Source organism: Balaenoptera acutorostrata, chromosome 2, assembly GCF_949987535.1.
Source record: "Balaenoptera acutorostrata chromosome 2, mBalAcu1.1, whole genome shotgun sequence".
Lineage (NCBI taxonomy): Eukaryota > Metazoa > Chordata > Mammalia > Artiodactyla > Balaenopteridae > Balaenoptera > Balaenoptera acutorostrata.
Window position 1 is genome coordinate 33,672,354 of NC_080065.1, and position 20,319 is coordinate 33,692,672.

Below are 20,319 nucleotides of genomic sequence, written 5' to 3' on the forward strand. Positions count from 1 at the left end.
TTTAAAATACCTTTCTATTCCTAGGATACTGGTATCAGTGTCAGAAAAAGGGTAATAAAGATTCTAAGAGACATCTGTATTGAACAACCAACATTTCCAAAAATTACAGAAATGTGTGTAAAAATGATTCGCAGAGTGAATGATGAAGAGGGCATTAAGGTAGGATAAAAATGTTGACTACTTTAAATTTCATTTCTTAATTAATGTTTTAAATAATTTAAATGTTTATTTTATATAAATTGTGTTAATTTACATATATATAAACTTTACAAGTGAATCATCATTTTAGATTATACATTCAAGAAAAAGACATACTTAGGTATTTTTATTTCTAGATCTTGCATTAATTAATAAAATCTGATCTTACCCAACCAATTTAGCAATTATAATATTTAATATCATTGTAGAGATTGCATTGTATATAGGAAGTTTATTATCAAATTTAGTTTATTTTGATTTTCAAATGGTATGTGCTTGGTTTTCTAAATTAGTAAATACTTTGTTGAAAGTTTAATCCTGAGTTCATTAGTGAATTTACGTATATATGATTGTCCCTCTATTTCTTTTGGGGGTTTTTTTCTTTTGTTTTTTAACAACTTCTCCCCCAAAAGTAGAAAAAATGTGTTTTTAGTTTGATTAAAAGCATTTGAATGTGTACTCTTCAGAAGTTCTATACTAGGCATCGTATTACCCATTTAAAATCATTGCCAAGTTGAAAAAGATTATAATTTTTGTAAGTTAATTGCTGATTTAAAAAAAAAAAAACTGAGGATGTCATACCAATAGTTTCTGGTAATTTGTGTTTTGTTTAGTTATTTATAGGTTTTTTTTTTTTAATAGTTCTGTTTTGGGCTTTAACGAGAATTAGGGGTTAAGAATTTTGCCACATTCGTTGTAGTCACTTAGTTTGAAATTTTTCTTTCTTCTAGAAATTAGTAAATGAAACATTCCAGAAACTCTGGTTTACTCCAACTCCACACAATGACAAAGAAGCAATGACAAGGAAAATTTTAAATATCACTGATGTGGTAAGAAGGACTGGAACAAGGGTGGTCCCTGTGGATGCAAACCTCATTGAGGTCTGCCTTGTCTTACAAAGGGAGAGACAATGACAAGATATTTGGTTATTCTCTACTACATCCCTTCCTTTATATTTCTGGATGTACTCAAGGGATGCAAGTAAGATGAGAGTGTTGTTTTCACCTAGCCCCACTTTTTGGCATCCACTGAGTTAAGCACTGATATTAAAATTCTCCAGATTCTTCCAGTGATTGAAAACTGAAAGGGAAAGGAGAAGTGGATAAAAAGATAACAATAACCCATGGATGGCAACCTGAAATGAGATAGTAATTTCTACCTTTTTCAGAAAACATGAATTAAGATTAGTTTCATTATGTTTAATTATATACATAAGCTACAATTTTTCTTGACACACAATACTGTTCATGTTTTGAACATAAGAAATTTTATATTATGGATTACATGATCAACTCTATAGTTTCACTATTGTCTTTAAATCTTCTATCTAGAAGGAAAATAAGAAGCAAACATTTCCATTTTTATTGTTTTTAGACCTTACAGATTTTTCTGATAGTGTGTGATTCAATAATACCGTTCAGAATGTATACCATTTTAAAAATTTCAATACATTGAACTAATTTCTTGAATGTCTTCTAAGATATTTTTAGAATAAAGTTCTTTAACATGGTAAATTATTGGCTCACTGAAAAAATAGTTTACTCTAAAAATAATTTTTTTAATTTAGAACTTTGGATATTTATATACTTGAGGCTACAGCATAGCAAAAGTATATTTTAAAGTAAATTTCTAACTTTGATAGTTTCACCATATTTCTCCCCTTAGGTTGCAGCATGCAGAGATACTGGCTATGACTGGTTTGAGCAACTTCTTCAAAACGTGAGTTTTTGTAGACTTTATGATTTAAAAGAAGTTTTTCAGTTATTTTTTAAGTATATACTTTGTGGTAGGGAAAATTTATTTCAATATATTAGGCTGAATGTTTTGGTTAGTATCCCTGTTTAATGAATTGTTCAATTGCTTGCTACAAGTAAGTTTTCTAAATCACTAATATTGATATTCTGTCTTCCCATCCTTCTAGATAATTTTTTTATCCCTTTAATGTAGATGATAGACATGAGATCTATAAATAGGTATATAGATTGCATTAAATATATATTTACATTATTTGACATGTTATAAAATACGTAGAATTTCCTATAGTAGTGCAGGATTAAACCACAATTAGTGTTCTTTAAAAATTTTATAAATTGAAATATGAATTTTTTTTATTTAAGAATTTTCAAATAGATAGAAGTACCCATCACCCAGCTTCAAAAATTGTTAGCACTTTCCTAATATCTTATTTATCTCTATCCCTCCCCCATCTTTTTTTTCTTTAATTTTTTTTTTTTTGGCTGTAATACTTATAAAGAAAATCCCATACTTTGTATCATTTCACCCATAAATACTTTAGTATTGATCTCTAACAGAAATGACTTTTAAAAAAATAACCAGAATATCTTTATCATCTATATCTAAATAAATATTAATAAAATTATTTCCTAATATTTAATACCTAGTCGATGTTCACATTTCCCTGATTGTCTCAGAAATGTATTTTTATAGTTGGTTTGCGGTTGCTTTGGTTGACATGGCTGTTAAGTCTCAGTCTATAATAGTCAACCCTTCACTCCTTTGTTCATGCCACTTACATGTTTTCCTGTAGAGTGTCCCACATTCTGGATTTCATAGACCTCTTCTTTCTGGTGTCATTTAAGTTGTTCCTGTGTCCACCATTTTTTTCTGTAAAATCTTAAGTTAGATCTAGAGGTTTACTAATACTGAAGTTCAGTTTTAGGAGTATAGACAGAAATACTTCACAGGCAATGCTAAATATTATTGCCTCACATCAAGAGGCACATAATGTTTGGTTGTTACATTTTCAGTGATTTTCATTGCCTGGTACATCTATTATACAGTCTTTCAGGACTGGTTTTAAAAGATCACTACCTAGATTCATTATTTTCATTAGAAGTTGCAAAATACTGATTTTTTTTCTAGTTATTTTATTTATTCCATATTAATTAGCAAGGATTCTTCTTTAAAGAGGAATTTTGTCCTAATATTTGGCTACTGTAAAATATAGTCTGTACAGGAAGGGCAGGGGAAATACTTTATTCTTTTCCATTACTTAATCAAGTTTCAGAATAATGAGTTTTCCTGTCAGTATCAGTGTGAACTAAAAGATTTTTGTATCTTTGTATTTTAATTTATTGCAATCATAATTCTTTTTGAAGCTCAAATTGTCCCGTCTTTGCCCAGTGGTAGTCCCTTCAAATCGATCTTGTATCTTTTTGGTATAACCTCATTACTCTTTTGTAGCCTGATTACTTTCTGCCTCTACAAGATGCCCCAGACTCAACTTATACATTTTCTGTCCCAAACCTGAAATCAACCATTTTTCCAAAGAGCCCTGAATCCCTTTGGTGGGAATAATCTGAGTGCTGTGGATGTTCATTGCTAACGGGTTATCATAGCTTTGGGCCTTCTCAGAGGATAGAGCTAAAAGATACATATTTCTTAGAAAGAAAAAAATAAATCAAGAATTTATATTGATATTTTTAATTCAAATTTAAGATTATGAGATTCTGCTTCTTTGATTTTATTATTTCCTTTAGGCTAAAAATCTCATTTCCAAGGAAGTGGACATAATTTCCTATTTGCTTTGCCCTACTATATTAACAGTAAGATTACTGGATACAGTTTAAGATTTTTTTTGCATTTCTTTTTATCTGTAGCTCACTAAACATATACCATTAAAAGTCTATCATGAAGTAATTTTTTCTGTTCGATTATGTCAACAATTTACTATCTGTTAAGTCTATTTGTTTACTTTTTTATTTTTAATAATACTTTTAGTAATAAAACTGTATTTAGCAATATTTTTAACAGTCAATCAAAATTATTTTATTGAGGCATAACTTACATGCAAGAATATTCACCAATTTTAGGTGTACATTTTGATTAACTTTAATAATTATTTACAGTGATGTAAAGAATATCACTCTTAAAAGCTTCCTTGTGCCTCTTTGTAGTTGATCCTCTCCCCTTGGTCCTTGGAAAACACTGATTCACTTTTTGTCACTACAGTTGTCCCTTTTGTAGAATTTCATATCAATAGAATCATACAACATGTAGTCTTTTGTGTTTGACTTCTTTTAACTAGCAGAATGTTGCTGGTGTATTAATGTATTATTCCTTTTTATTGCTGAGTAGTGTCAGTAGTATGGATGTATAATAATTTCTTTATTCACAAATTTATGGACTTTTGGGTTGTTTTCAGTTTGGACTATTATGAATAATCCTGCTATGAATATTTGTGTGCAAGTTTTTGTGGGGATAGGTGTTTTCATTTCTCTTGGGTAAATTCCTGTGATTGTAATTGTTGGGTCATGTGGTGAGTGAGAAACTGCCAAGCTGTTTTTCCAAAATGGCTGAACCATTTTGCATTTCCACCAGCAAAGTTCCAGTTGCTCCACATCCTCACCAGTACTTGGTATTGTCATTCTTTTTAACTTTAACCCTCTGGTAGTATGTAGTAATATGTTGCTTTTAAAAAATTTTTAAGATGCCTTTTTTAAGCATCCTCATGATGTTTGCCTCTGTTATCCAGTCTGTAATGTCTTGGACTCTCTTCATCAATCATCTTCCATTTTATAATTTTACATGATACATTTGACATCCTTTCCCTCCTAAGTCAAATAATTAGCTCTATATTATAGAGCCTTATGACTGTCGTAGTTATATTTATGTCAGCCATTCCAAAGGGGACGTAATAATTCCTAGAAAGCTCTACAACAACGTTTCATGTGATAATTGTAATAAATGTTTAAGTAAGAATTAAGTATAGCTATCAGAAATGTCATTAGTTAGTATTAATAAAAAGAATCTAAGATAATATCCCTATGTGTTATTAGCAAGTTGGAAGTAGAAAAGAGAACACTAGATTTATAACCTCTTAGCAGTAGTTTTATATTCTTTATATCTTTACTCTCTAGTCCTCTTTTAGTTCATTGCTTTCTGTTGCTCCCTATTCATTGCTTTCCTACTTTAGTTTCTGCCAACAATTTAGTTTACCAAAATGACATTGTGACTTTCTGATACAGTCATTAGACTAGCAGAGTTTAGTTTAATGAAATAAAGAAAACTAAAAAATATTTATATAAATACATCTGATGGAGATATAACCACTCTTAGCAGTTGTAACAACACTGTGCATAAATTTTAAGAGAAGCTGGGAAGGATACAAAGGGACTACTGGAATTGTTTGAAATTCTTGAATCAAAAATAATTAGCACTCTTACTGTTTCCACATGGATTCATGTACACACATTCCATTCTGTCCAATTTCAGATATTTCTCATTATTATTTTTATGTTGGGTCGGCTTCGTATAGATCAGTGATTCCCAATTCATGGAATATGATTTCCTAGGGAAACTTGAAGTACTACATGAAACAGCTTCATATTTACACAGGAATCAAACTCTGTCCACTAACTACATATACACATTTTGTAAATGTATGGAAATTCAATTCCCTTATAACCTAATGAATTCATAGCTTTTTTGTGATTTTTTTCAGTAGTATTTGAAAGAAAAAGTTCTATCATGAAAGTCCTTACATTTTTTTTATTTCTAAAAAGTAGTTCAATTAATTTAAACCACTGTCATAGCCTATGGTGGGTACACAGAAGTAATTTCACAGAGCCACTCATTGTCATCGCTTATGAACTAAGACTACAGCCTTTTTTTAGTTTACAAGAAAATGCACGCAATGAAAAAAACTTGAATAAACTATATTTCATCTGTTCCTGCCCTTTGTAGTCCAAAACAAGATCTCCTTCTTGAAGTTTACAGTCAAATACTCTTATTGCCATCAATCAGTGAATGAATAGAGAAACCGATATATCCATACAATTTGATAGTGCTCCACATCATAAAGGAACAGACTGCTGATACATACAGCAACATAGACCGTTAATGAACACACTGCAGAATGAAGGAAGCTTTACACGGAGGATTACATACTCTGATTCCATTTATATGAAGTTCGAGGAGAGGCAAAACTAATCTGTATTGGAAAAAATCAGAGGAGTGATTGAAGGGGGCCAGGGATTGACTCAGAAGGGACATGTATTAGTCATGTTTCTCCAGAGAAACAGAACCAACAAGATACTGAGAAAGGGAGACAGAGAAAAGATTTATTATAAGGAATTGGCTTATGTGATTATGGAGGCTCTTAAATCCCACAGTCTGCTGTCTGTAAACTGGAGACCCAGAGAAGCCCCTAGTATGTAGTTTAGTCTGTGTCCTAAGGCCTGAACCACGGAAGCTGATAGTGTAAATCCCAGTCCAAATGGGGGAGGAGACCAATGTCCCAGCTCAAGTACTCAGAGAATGGTTGGATTCTCTCTTCCTCTACCTTCTGTTCTGTTCAGCCCCACCCACATTCGAGAGGGCAATCTCCTTTGCTGAGTCCACAATTCAAATGCTAATCTCATTTAGAACCACCTTTACTCACCAACACATCCAGTAATAATGTTTAACCAGATAACTGGGCATCCCTTGGCCCAGTCAAGTTAACACTTAGAATTAACCATCACAGTTCTACCCTTTGTTAACTTGGCACCCATATACATCTCCTTAAACCATACTAGATCTCCAAATAAAGACAATAACAAGGTCATGATTCTACCTAACGTGATACAACTATCATGCATGTAACCAAAAATGCACTAACCCGTTCCCCAGAAGAAGTCCTTGAGTGATGTTTACTCTTCTTGATATCCCATAATTTAAGTACTGTGATGTCAGATTAACAACATTTAAATACTATGATATGAGGTCAGTACACTTTATGGTACGTGATAAAGGAATAAGGGGGGGGAAGAAAGATATTTTCTCACTTTCCCTCTCGATCTCTCTCTCCCTTTCCCTCTCCCCCACCTCTGTACACACAACACAAACACACACACACGCACACACAAATGTATTCATGAAAAAATAAGTAGGAAATACTCATGGCAATTAAAGTCCTTATTTCTATAACTGGTAATGTGATCACAGCTGGTATAATACTAAGAGATGGCCTAAGGGATCTCTTGTATTCCAGACATACTCTTCCGTACCTCCATTATAGAGTAGTACTCCAGTTTCTTCTTGGTAGTCAGGATCAATCACTCCATCCAGAACCCTAACTCCCTTCTTTGTTGTTGATTCAGAAGCATGAGGAGCACACAGTAGTTGGGTGACAGTACTAACTTTCAGTTCAGTGGGATTATGGTTGTGTCTCCTGGTAGAAGCATTCCCTCTCTAGAACCTCTCTCTAAGCCAGCAGAGCATAAAGTAGCTGGAACAGAAGCAAAAATTTTGCTAATGGGTCACTAGGGGTAATAGTGAGTGTTGCCCCTCAAATTTCCACCTCTTGATTCCTGGACTAATCCTGGCTATGGACTAAACAGCACCATGTATCGGTGCTGATTCAGAGCATAAGAGCCTGCTGGAGAATCTTGCCTGAGCCATTGCAAGATATTGCCACCTATCTGATGCTGTAACTGAATCTTTAAAGGGACATTCCACATTCTATCAAGTCAGCTGTTTCAGAATGGTCAGGAACATGAGCATGGGCTCGTTGCTGCACTTCTTTTGCTGTGAAGTGAGTTTCTTAATCAAAAGCAGTGCTGTTTGGAGTACCATTATGGTAGATAAGGTATTCTGTAAGTCCACAGGAGATAGTTTTGGTAGAAGCATCGCATGCAGGAAAGGCAAATCTGTATCCAGAGTGTCTATTCCAGTAAGAACAAAATGCTGCCCCTTCCATGATGGAGGCAGTCCAGTGTAATCAACCTGCCACCAGGTAGCTGGCTGATCACCACAGGGAATCATTCCATATGAGGGACTCAGTGTTGGTCTCTACTGCTGGCAGGTTGGGCACTCAGTGGTAGCCATAGCCAGTGTGGCCTTGGTGAGTAGAAGTCCATGTTGCTGAGCCTATACATGGCCTCCATCTCTGCCACCATGGATAGTTTGTTCATGAGCCCAGTGGGTGATGACAGGAGTGGCTGGGGAAAGAGGCTGATATCCTCAGAGAAGGTATCTGCAGAACAGGTCATCCTATCCACTTGATTTTTAAAATCCTCTTCTGCTGAGGTCACCCTTTGGTGAACATTCATGTGGGTTATAAATATTTTCATGGATTTTGCCCATTCAGAGATGTCTCCACATGCCTCTTCCCCAGATTTCCTTATCACCTACTTTTTTCAATCATGTTCCTTCCAAGTCCCTGACCATCCAGCCAAACCATTGGCCATGACCCATGAATCAGTATATAATCACACATCTGGTCATTTCTCCTTCCAAGCAAAGTGAACAGCCAGATGCACAGCTTCAAGTTCTGCCCAGTGGGAAAATTTCTCTTCACCGCTGTCCTTCAGGGATATCCCAGAAAGGAGTTGTATTGCTACAACTGTCCACTTCTGGGTGGTACCTGCATATTGTGCAGACCCATCTATAAACCAGGCCCAAGTCTTCTCTTCCTCTGTCAACTGACCCTAGGGTCTTCCCCATGGTCAGCTGAGGCCATAGGTGCAAGCTGGGAGAGAGAAGGTAGTGTAGCAGAAGTGGGAACCACAAGCATTTAGGCCATTTTTTCATGTGCCCTTCAGCCTGCTCTGACCTAATCATGTATATACCACTTACATTTGATGATAGAGTACTGCTTTTCACACCCAACTTTATGGCTTGGTGAGTCAGAAAACACCCAGTTCATGACAGCTCGGAATGCATGATAATTTGGTGGCCCATGGCTAGGCATTCAGTATCTACTGAGGCCCAGTAGCACGCCAAGAGCTATTTCTATGGAGGATGGCAAGGCTTTGCTCCAAAATCTTAAGGGCCTGTACTGCAGTTCACCTAAGGGGGCTTGCCAAAGACTCCAAACAGCATCCCTGTCTTCCATTAACACTTCAAGCACCACTGGGTCTGCTAGATCATATGGCCCAAGTGGCAAAGCAACTTGCACAGCAGCCTGGACCTACTCCAGAGCCTTTTCTTTTGTTCTGGGCCCCACTCAACACTGGCAGCTTCTTAGGTCACTCAGTAAATGGGCTAAAATAATATACCCAAATGAGGAATTTGTTGCCTCCAAAATTCAAAGAAACCCACTAGGTGTTGAGTCATTTTTTTGGTTATAGGAGGGACCAGATGCAACATCTTATTCTTTACTTTACAGTGAATATCTCAACATACCCCATACCACTAAGCCCCCAGGAATTTCTTTGAAGTAAAAGACCTCTAAATTTTTGTTGGATTTATTTCCCACACTTTGACACCTGCATCTTACCAATAAGTCTAGTGTAGTTGCTACTTTTTGCTTACTAAGTACAATCAACATAATGTCATCAATGTAATGGGCCAGTGTGATATCTTGTTGAAGGGAAAGATAATCAAGAACATGCAAACTAAATTATAATGTATGGCTGGAGAGTTAATATACCCCTGAGACAGGGCAGTGCAGTGTATTGCCGGCCTTGCCAGCTAAAAGCAAACTGCTTCTGGTGGGCCTTTGACAGGGGTGAGAAAAAGGCATCTGCCAGATCAATAGCTGCACACCAGATCCCAGGGGATGTGTTAATTTGCTCAAGCACTGGTACGTCATCTGGTGCAGCAGCTGCAATGGAGTCCCAACCTGGTTAAGCTTATGCTGATTCACTGTCATTGTCTAGGATCCATCTGTCTTCTGCACAGGCCAAATAGGCAAGTTGAATAAGGATGTGGTCGGAATCACAACCCCTGTATCTTTCAAGTCTTTGGTGGTAGCACTAATCTCAGCAGTCCCTCCAGTGATACAGTATTGTTTTTGATTTACTATTTTCCTAGGTAGAAGCAGTCCTAGTGGCTTCCAGTTGGCCTTTCCCACCACAATAGCCCTCACTCCATTGATCAGAGAACCAACGTGGGGATTCTGTGAGCCTGTGAATAAATCTGTTCTAATTTTGCATTCTGGAACTGGTGAAATAACCAGAGGATGGGTTTGGGGACCCACTGGACTCACTGTGAAACAGACCTGAGCTATACCTTCATTGATCATCTGACCTCCATAAGCTCCTACTCTGATTGGTGGGCCACAGTGATGTTTTGGGTCTCCTGGAGTTAGTGTCAGTTCAGAGCCAGTGTCTGGTAATCCCTAAAAGGTCTAATAATTTTTTTCCCCCAATGCACAGTTAACCTGGTAAAAGACTATAGGTTCCTTTGGGGAAGGTTGGAGAAAGGATTAACAGTATAAATTTTCAGTAGTGCATGGAACTCCTTCCTCAAGAGGATTCTTCAAAGAATGCTGTGGATTGAATGTTTGTGTCTCTCCAAAATACATAATGTTGGAGCTTAATCCCCGGTGTGATGGTATTAGGAGATGGGGCCTTTGGAGGATAATTAGGTCATGAGGGTGGGGCCCTCATGAATCAGATTAGTGTCCTTCTAAGAAGAGACATGAGAGAAATTACCTCTCTGCTCTCTGCTGTGTGAGGATACAACAAGAAGACAGCCATCTGCAGGCTAGGAAGAGGATCTTCACCGGAAACCAACCATATGTTTATCTTGCACTTCCCAACCTTCAGAACTATGAGAAATAAATTCTGTTGTTTAATCCACATAGTCTATGGTATTTGTTAAAGCAGCCCATACTAAGAAATTGGTATCAATAAGTGGGGTGCTGCTGAAATAAATACCTAAAAATGTGGAAGTGACTTTGGAATTGGGTAGTTGGTAGACACCAGAAGATTTTTGAGGTGCATACTAGAAAAAAACTGATATTGCTTTGAAGACATTTAAAGGCAATTCTGATGAGGGCTCAGAAAGAAAAGAGAAGAGCTATAGGGAAAGCTTCCTTCTCTTTAAAGCATATATATAATCATGTTCAGAATGTTGGTAGAAATATGGATGGTTAAAAGCCATTCTGATGAGGTCTCAGATGCAAATAAGGAACATGCTATCATTCAACAGAGAAAAGTGAGTCTTTGTTATAATGTGACAAAGAACTTGGCTAAACTGTGTTTCTCTTCTAGTGTTTTGTGAAAGGTGGACCTTCAAGTGATGAAATTGAATGTTTAGCTGAGGAGATTTCTAAGCAAAGTGTTGAAGGTGCAGCTTGATTTCTCCTGCCTGAGTTTATAGTCAAATACTGTCTCTGTCTCCATCAGCCAGTGAATGGGTTAAAAAAAACCTGATGTATCCATACAACTTAATAGTGCACCATATCATAAAGGAACAAACTATTACACAGAAGAGTACATATTATGATTCCACTTATATGAAGCTCTAGGAGAGGCTAAACTAATCTATATTGGAAAAAAAATGAGAAGAGTGGTTGCAGGGGGCCAGGGATTGACTGGAAAGGAACATGAGGGGACTTTCAGGGGTGATGGTAATAATCTATATCAGTGGTTCTAAAAGTTATCAAGATTACCTGTGACTTGTTAGAAGTGAAGTTCTAAGGCTTTACCCCAGACTTAATTAATCCATAACTCTGAAGTAGGGGCCCACCTAAACAAAGTCTGCAGATGATCCTGATATAAGTTAAAGATGGAGAAAGACTGTCCTTTATCTTGATAGGGAGTTTGACTTATATAGGTGAATACACTTAACAAAACTGGTCAAGTATACACTGAAGATTTGTACATATTTCATGTAAATTTTATCTCAAAAGGAAAAAAGAGGAAATACACTGATGTCTGCAGCTTACTTTGAAATGCATCAGAAAGATGGATAGAGATTTGTATATGTTTACATACACATATGCACACATATATACATATATCTATGCATGCATATCATGGGGCTGGTTTAACATCACACGTGTGTATGATTTAATATTAAACAAAAAATAATCATGTCAGGATACAGGAGAAATCATTGTTAAAATTTAATACCCTTGAATGATAACTTCTAGTAAAACTAGGAATAAAATCTGACAGAATAAACTATAAAACCTAAAATGAAAATCATGCAAAATGGAAAGATATTAAAAGATCTCATCAAAATCAAGAACAAAAAGTATTCATCAAACATGTCAAAGTGATTTTAAAATGTATATGGAAAAGTAAAGAGCTGAAAATAATTGTCACTTCTGAAAATGCAGGAACACTGATGTGCCTTAACAAATATCAGGACTTATTTTTAGAGATACAGTAATTAAGGTAGCATGGATTTTTCAGTAAATGAGACTGGGCCAAGTGGCTATCCATAAGGATTTTTTTTTTTTTAATCAACTCAGCAGTCAATTTCATATAGATTAAAGGAAATCTTTAAAACTTACAGAAGAAAGTATATGTGTGAATATATTTTTGACCTTTCTTAGGGAAGAATTTCTTAAGTCACAAAAGCCATTAACCTGGAAAGATTGATAAATTTCACTGCCTTAAAATGAGGAACATTTATGAATCAAGAAAACACAAGTCACAAACTGGGAAAGATATTTGATACACATATAACTAACAAAGGATCATTGTTAAAAATATGTAAAGAACTCCTGTCCTGCAAACCAGTATAAGGCAGGAGTCCTGGTAGGAAAACAGGAGAAAGTCATGAATAGGCAGTTCATAGAGGAGATAGCACACATGGCCTATAAGGTATTCAGCCTCATAGTAATATAGGACATACAAATCAAGACCACATTTTACACCCATTTGATTGGCAAAAGTTGAAGTTAGGTGATAACAAATGACGGAGAAAAGATGGATTAAATAGCATCTCTTAAACACTGGTGCTGAGAAAATATTACAACAAAAGTTTTTAAATTTAGCATTATTTCATAAAGTTGAACTTTCATATATCCTATGACCCAGTAATTCCACGCCAAGGTATATACCCAAGACAGTCTTGCATATGTGCACCAGGAGACAAGAATGTTCGTTATGCCACTAAAATTTTAATTAACCTATCTTCAGAAGAATGGATAAATGAATTGCAGTATAGACATACAACGGCCTGTCGTATAGCAGTGAAAATGAATAAAGTAGTTTCATGTAACAACCTGGATTACAGTTAGTGACATGTTGAGTGAAAAAGGCACATCCCAGGGGCTTCCCCGGTGGCGCAGTGGTTGAGAGTCTGCCTGCCAATGCAGGGGACACGGGTTCAAGCCCTGGTCTGGGAAGATCCCACATGCCACGGAGCAGCTGGGCCCGTGAGCCACAGCTACTGAGCCAGCGCATCTGGAGCCTGTGCTCCGCAACAAGAGAGGCCGCGACAGTGAGAGGCCCGCGCACCGCGATGAAGAGTGGCCCCCGCTTGCCGCAACTAGAGAAAGCCCTCGCACAGAAACGAATACCCAACACAGCCAAAAATAAATAAATAAAAATTGTATAACTTTAAAAAAAGGCACATCCCAGAAGACTACATCCAGTATGATACCTTTCAGAAAGTTGAAAATCCAGCAAAACTATAAACAATATTTAACTTAGACAATTTTTTTTAAGCAAAGAAATGGTAAAATTCCTGATAAGTGGTACCTTGAAAGTTAGACAGGAAGATGGGATAAAAGGAGTACATTGGAAAATATAAGTTATTGGAAATATTCTTGAGTTAGGTTCATAGTACATCTTTATATTTATAAGTAAATACATTAAAAGGGCACATACCAGTATTGGCAATGTAGTGAACTAAAATTTATGATTAATACTTTTATGTATACTTGATGTCTTGGAGAGCAGAAAGAAAAAACAGGCGAGGAGATTGTTTTCTACTCCTGCCTGAAAAAGACCAGGGTAGCATATAATTTTAATAGCTGCTTAAGGTTGAGTTTATAGAGCAGGACAAGGAGAATTTGCTGTTCGGAGTTGTAACTGGGTAAATTGAAGTTCTCTTGCTTTGATTTATTTCTTTAAATTGGAGGGAGCAGGGGAAATGTGTGTGATATGTTATTCTGATTGCTATCAGTTTTAATCATCCACACATATTGTAGTGAAAGTTTAAACTTGTGCTGTCCCATACTAGCCACACATGTTTTTTCATTTAAATTAACTTGAATTTGTATTTACTTTTAATTCCTCAGTTATACTATCCACATTTCAAGTGTTTTGTAGCTGCATGTGGCTTGTAGCAGCAATAATGGGCAGCACAGATATAGAACATATCCATCATTGTAGAAAGTTACATTGGACAGCACTGGAACTCTTGACAGAAATTAAACATTTCAATTTCTTTAATAGCCCCAGAATTTTATTAGCTGTTCTTTATTAACAAGACAGATATACCTTAGATGACTTTACCATTGACCTATGATTATTATGAAAGATTGGATTGGTTTTATGTTTTGGCTATAGTTAGATTGATCTCTTTTCCTCATATCATTTTTTCTAACATTGTTTATTAATAACTTGGTAAAGATAACACAGGGAAGAAATCCAGCCTTGTGTTTTATAATTGCGAATTATGAGGTGCAATTCAGATGTAGTTACAATTATTTTAAAAATGTAATTAACCCATAATATACTTTTTTGAGACATCAAAGAACTTGAAATAATAAGGAATGGAATTCTCATTCTTTAACATCATTCAACTAACATTGAGTGGTACTCTTAAGGGAAGGTCACCGTTCTCATTTCTCTCATATTCTACCTTAGGTCCTACACATAGCAATTTAAATAACTTCATACTAAAATTGTTTGAAAGTATCTATAAATTACTGGTTTATAAGATTTTAAAATATTTGTTACATATTTTTGTTTATTAATTTGCATTTTCAGTATTAAATTGTTAATAACCAGTTGAAAAGCTTATTACTTATGGACACATTAAATGCGTTTATATTATTATTGTCTAATGAATAATTATACTGGGATTTTTTTTTTTTTTTTTTATATATACACATATATAGTTGTTGAAGTCCGAAGAGGATTCCTCATATAAACCTGTGAAGAAAGCTTGTACTCAACTTGTTGATAACCTAGTTGAGCACATTCTTAAATATGAGGAATCTCTAGCTGGTAAGACATTTTATATATTGGTCGTTAAGTTGATTTTATAAGATACTTTAAAATACTTTGGGCACATTTCTCATTTTTGCCTCTAGCTCTGCTTAGCCTAATAATTAACTACTTCACTTTTAAATGAAATCTGTTTTTTGTTTGGTGTTGAATCCTAGGTTATATTGTTACAGTTGAGTAATATTATCTAGAGCAGTACAGTAAAAGCATAGGACTTATCTCTTCCACATATCTTTCAATAGCACATAATTTTAGATGTCATAATGAACAGGAATTAAAGTAAGTCCAGGGGCTAATATGTATTTAGCCAAATGCACTCATCCAAAAACTTCAATATCTTTTAAATTATATAAAATTTTCTATCAAAATGAAATTGTTTTAATTATTATAAAAATGTTTTTAAAAGATTTGCAGTATATACCTAATATCATTTATAATTATTATATAAAATGTGCTTAATCTTGACCTAGAAAGCTGTTAATATTTTTTTAATTGAGAAATTCCTTAAATATTTAATATTTTATATTACTTATCACACTATCAGTCACAAAATTGAAGTTAATGAAAATATAAATAATTATATAAAACTATAAAAGTCATAATTGATATCTATTGCTTAAAAGCACACAAGACTAACATTATTTCCCATCCCCTAATGTACGTTAATGAGGAACAATAGTCAGCCTCAGTCAGTTTTCAGAATTGGGGCCAGTTGCCTCTATACAGAGGTATCATTTATGGTAAAATTGTTGATATTCTTTATATTTTTATTGCAGTTTTTTTTCTTTAATTTTTTTTTTCATTTTCCATGTTTACCTCTTTTTCTTTGTATATTTTGTTGTTTCCCCTACTTTTCCCTATCCTAGATTTTAAGGGTGATACTGTTGTCACTTAATGTTAAAAAGTTTCTAATCTCCTCTAAAAACTCCTGAGAACCAAGAAACATTTTATCTCCTAACTAGCAACATTTTCCTCTCACCTGAACAGCATTTTGTTTACTTTTCTAATATAGCACTGGTCCACCTTCTTATCATTCCTGTCTTCTAATATTCTTCTACCACAGCAGCATCTCTTTTTTTCCCCAATACCCTTAAACACAGTATCACCTCAGCTAAATTGTCTTTGTCCTCCTTTGCTAATTTTCTTTCCCATACTCATTTCCATCCAGTTTTAGATATAATCAACACCATGTTTATTCTGAAAATTCCATCTCTAAACTTCCCAACTTTCATTCTACTTTTTAACTTCAGTCCTACTCCCCTCAGTGTAAAACTTGCCTTCCCCAGTGCAGCCTCTTTGTCCTTTATCCTTAATATATGTAATACTATATAACAAAGAAAAAATGAAATGCAGGAAGTCTAGCATCATAGGAAATGCTAATCTGTTGTATTCAGGCGTGTACTGAATCTATTCAGGGGATAGTATTGAGTAATTTAAATAATATTCTGTATAATTTCCACTGCCTTGTCATATTTTAGTGTCTTATTTCTCTGTTTGTTTTTCCAGACTCTGACAATAAAGGTGTGAATTCTGGAAGATTGGTAGCTTGCATAACCACTTTGTTCTTATTCAGCAAAATAAGACCCCAGCTCATGGTTAAACATGCCATGACTATGCAACCATATCTTACCACTAAATGTAGTGTAAGTATTAGAGCTGTCCTATTTTTCTCTTATATAAACCATGTACTAAATATTTTAAATTTAGAATTCACATTGTGTCATCCACATTTTCACTGATAGATGACAGTCATTTTCACTGACAGATCAACTGGGTTATGTACTCAAATGTATGTTCTAATATTTGTGGCCAGTTATCTACAAACATCATTTTTCTGAGGTATTATAAATAAAGTTCAAGTCCCATTTCTTTGTGAACTCCTCAAGCTAAATCCTCAGTAATGCTTAATAAACGTTGTAATTATTGTTAGGACTTAAAAGGTGAATGAGACAGAGTTCCTGTCACTGAGAAATTTACCGTCTTTTGGATTCTGATTTTGCTTTTCATTTGTCATTTTTGATATATTTTATTTATTTTTATAACATATCAATATATTGAATATGGAAGACATAGGATCATCAGAGATGCTAGGCTGTTATTTTAAGTTAATATTACACATACTATGTTTTCCTAAAATCAAATGTGAAGATTAAATATTGCTTCAGTAAGATAATCTAGCAACTTAACATGACAGCGTGGTGAGTTAAGTGGCTTATTATAACACTAAATTTTAAAATACTCTAAAAACCTATAAATGTAAATAGTTTTTTACTTACTATGTTCTCAGTGTTCCTAAGGAGCTAATTTGAACTGTTTACTAAATTTGTTTTCTTGCCATGGTCAGGTTTTTTTGGTGATCTAAATAAACAAATTCTAGGTGAAAATCTTCAGGATGTCCTGACAAATTTTAAAGACTGAGGAAAGTTCCAGAAGATAAATGCATTAAAAACAACATATAAAACAATATATAGGGCTTCCCTGGTGGCGCAGTGGTTAAGAATCCACCTGCCAATGTAGGGGACATGGGTTCGAGCCCTGGTCTGGGAAGATCCCACATGCCGCGGAGCAACTAAGCCCGTGCGCCACAACTACTGAGCCTGAGCTCTAGAGCCCGCGAGCCACAACTACTGAGCCTGCGTGCCTAGAACCCGTGCTTCGCAACAAGAGAAGCCACCGCAATGAGAAGCCCACACATCGCAGTGAAGAGTAGCCCCTGCTAGCCACAACTAAAGAAAGCTCATGCGCAGCAACGAAGACCCAATGCAGTCAAAAATAAAATTAAATAAATAAATTTATTTTAAAAAAAAAACCAATATATAGTACTTCTGAAAACAACAGTTAAGACAACATTTAATTCTACCTTTAAGGCTTAGATCTTGGTGTTAGATCCAGAAATAAACTGATTAATAGGTAATCTGTGGCTAATAATAATAGATAATATTTATTGAGCGCAGTGCCAAACGCTGTGAAGAATTTTACATACATTATCTCATTTACATTGTGAAGTCGGTACCGTTATTATCTCCGTTTTACAGATAAGGAAACAAAAGCTTAGAGAATATAACTAACTTGCCCAGTGTCACACAGCTAACAAGTCCCAAAACTAGAATTCAACACCATGGCTTGCCTCTAGAATCTGAACTATAATGGAACCTTTATAAATTATCCTCGTTTCAGTCAATATTTTTTTAAAGCAAGGTTACTTTGAAAACGTTTTGTATAATTTGTTATGCATATATACATATTTTTATATATACACCAATATAAAGTTTTATATAAATAAGGCCATCTCATAAATATAATAGACACATTTTAAATTTTTTTTTGTTTTTTATATCCTACCCCCATCTTTATTCCTCCTCTTCTCAAGATAAGCAATCTGGAATATCCTTGCCACTTTATCCATGTTTCTATAATTGCAGGCACACATAGACAAATATACAAATGGTTGACCACATTTTTAAAAAATCAGGTCATGTTATATACATATCTGTTAGGCATTTTTACTAATCTCAAAACAACTGATATATGTTTAATTCATCCTTTTGAATGGCTACATACTATTCATCTTATGGACGTCCTGTGATTTATTTAACCATTTCCCATCTTGGCAGGTATTTATTTACATTGTTTCCTATTGATAGCCACTACAAACAATTCCTTAATAATCATTCCTATTCATATACTTTTAAATACTGGTGCTTTTTTTCCTTTGGGATAGATTCTGAAGAATTAACTTCCCAGATTGAAGGAATTTTTTTTAGTTTTGGTTTTGGTTTTGAATAGATCTTTCCAGATTGCTGGTGGACATGTTTCACAGCCTCTTTGGAAACCAGTAAATGACAATCTGCGTCATTTTTGTACTCTTTGCCAGTCTAACAGGTGTAAAAGAATATAGTTAGTTCATTGTTGCTTCAGTTTCCCTTCCCTGATTTCTAAGAAGGTTGAGCATCTTTTTTATGATATTAACCAATTGGACTTGATTTTCTGTGATTTGACTGTTCTTATCATTTGCCCATTTTACCTTTGAATTGTGGACCTCTTTTTGAAAACTCTTTAAATGTTTGAGATACTGAACTATCTTATGTATATTCATTTCAAATATTTCTTACATTCTACAGCTCTTTTCGTTCATGATTTACGTCTTCATTTAAATATTCCTTCTAGAATTTAAGATACTTCATTTACTTGATTTTTCAAGCCAGTTATGTTTCAAAAAATTTTTACTACATATTTTTAAGTAAAATTTCGGCAGTGATTATCAAATGAATTTATCTTACTTGACAAAAACTAATTTATCCCTGCACCCACTTTAACTCATCCCCTGTTGCTTAAAGGAGGTGGGAGTGGGAGATGGCAGGGAACAATAGGACATCTATGTTACTTAGAAAAAAAAAATATTCATCTTAGCCTATTTTTTTATTTAATCCTGTGTGTATCCTGAAAGGAAGGATGAATGTAAGGTCAGAAAGTTTTTAACCAGTGAGGTAATAATAAGCTCAAAGAGTTCAAAATGAGTGTCAAAAACCTGTTGAGCTAAGAATAAGGACTGAGGGACTTCCCTGGTGGTCCAGTGGTAAAGAATCTGCCTTACAATGCCGGGGATGCGGGTTCAGTCCCTGGGCAGGGAACTAATATCCCACATTGCCACAGGGCAACTAAGCCCACGTGCCACAACTACTGAGTCTGCATGCCACAAACTACAGAGCCCACACGCCACAACTACAGAGCCCACGCACCCTGGAATCTGCGCGCCACAACTCGAGAAGAGAAAACCCACACACTACAACTAGAGAGAAGCCCGCGCACCGCAGTGAAAGATCCTGCCTGCCTCAACGAAGATCCTGCATGCCACAACTAAGACCCGACACAGCCAAAAATAAATAAATAATAAATCTTTAAAAAAAAAAAAAGAATAAGGAATGATAACTTGGCTAGATAAAAAAACATATGTTAAAACCTTAGTCAAGAAAGAAAGAGGGGGCTTCCCTGGTGGCGCAGTGGTTGAGAATCTGCCTGCCAATGCAGGGGACACGGGTTCGAGCCCTGGTCTGGGAAGATCCCACATGCCGCGGAGCGACTACGCCCGTGAGCCACAATTACTGAGCCCGAGCGTCTGGAGCCTGTGCCCCGCAACAAGAGAGGCCGCGATAGTGAGAGGCCCGTGCACCGCGATGAGGAGTGGCCCCCGCTTGCCGCAACTGGAGAGAGCCCTCGCACAGAAACGAAGACCCAACACAGCCATAAATAAATAAAT

At 35.4% G+C, this 20,319-nt stretch overlaps 1 protein-coding gene across 5 annotated transcripts in view; it reads left to right on the top strand.

Moving 5' to 3' along the window:
• Nucleotides 1-20,319, top strand: part of NIPBL (NIPBL cohesin loading factor) — a 203,777-nt gene that overhangs the window by 157,154 nt on the left and 26,304 nt on the right. For all 5 annotated transcript variants that reach the window (XM_007192199.2, XM_057539730.1, XM_057539728.1 and 2 more), the window contains 5 exons: nucleotides 25-159; nucleotides 930-1,028; nucleotides 1,864-1,917; nucleotides 14,954-15,062; nucleotides 16,569-16,705. In XM_007192199.2, coding sequence (XP_007192261.2) covers nucleotides 25-159; nucleotides 930-1,028; nucleotides 1,864-1,917; nucleotides 14,954-15,062; nucleotides 16,569-16,705 — 534 coding nt within the window. The remainder of the gene's footprint in view (nucleotides 1-24; nucleotides 160-929; nucleotides 1,029-1,863; nucleotides 1,918-14,953; nucleotides 15,063-16,568; nucleotides 16,706-20,319) is intronic.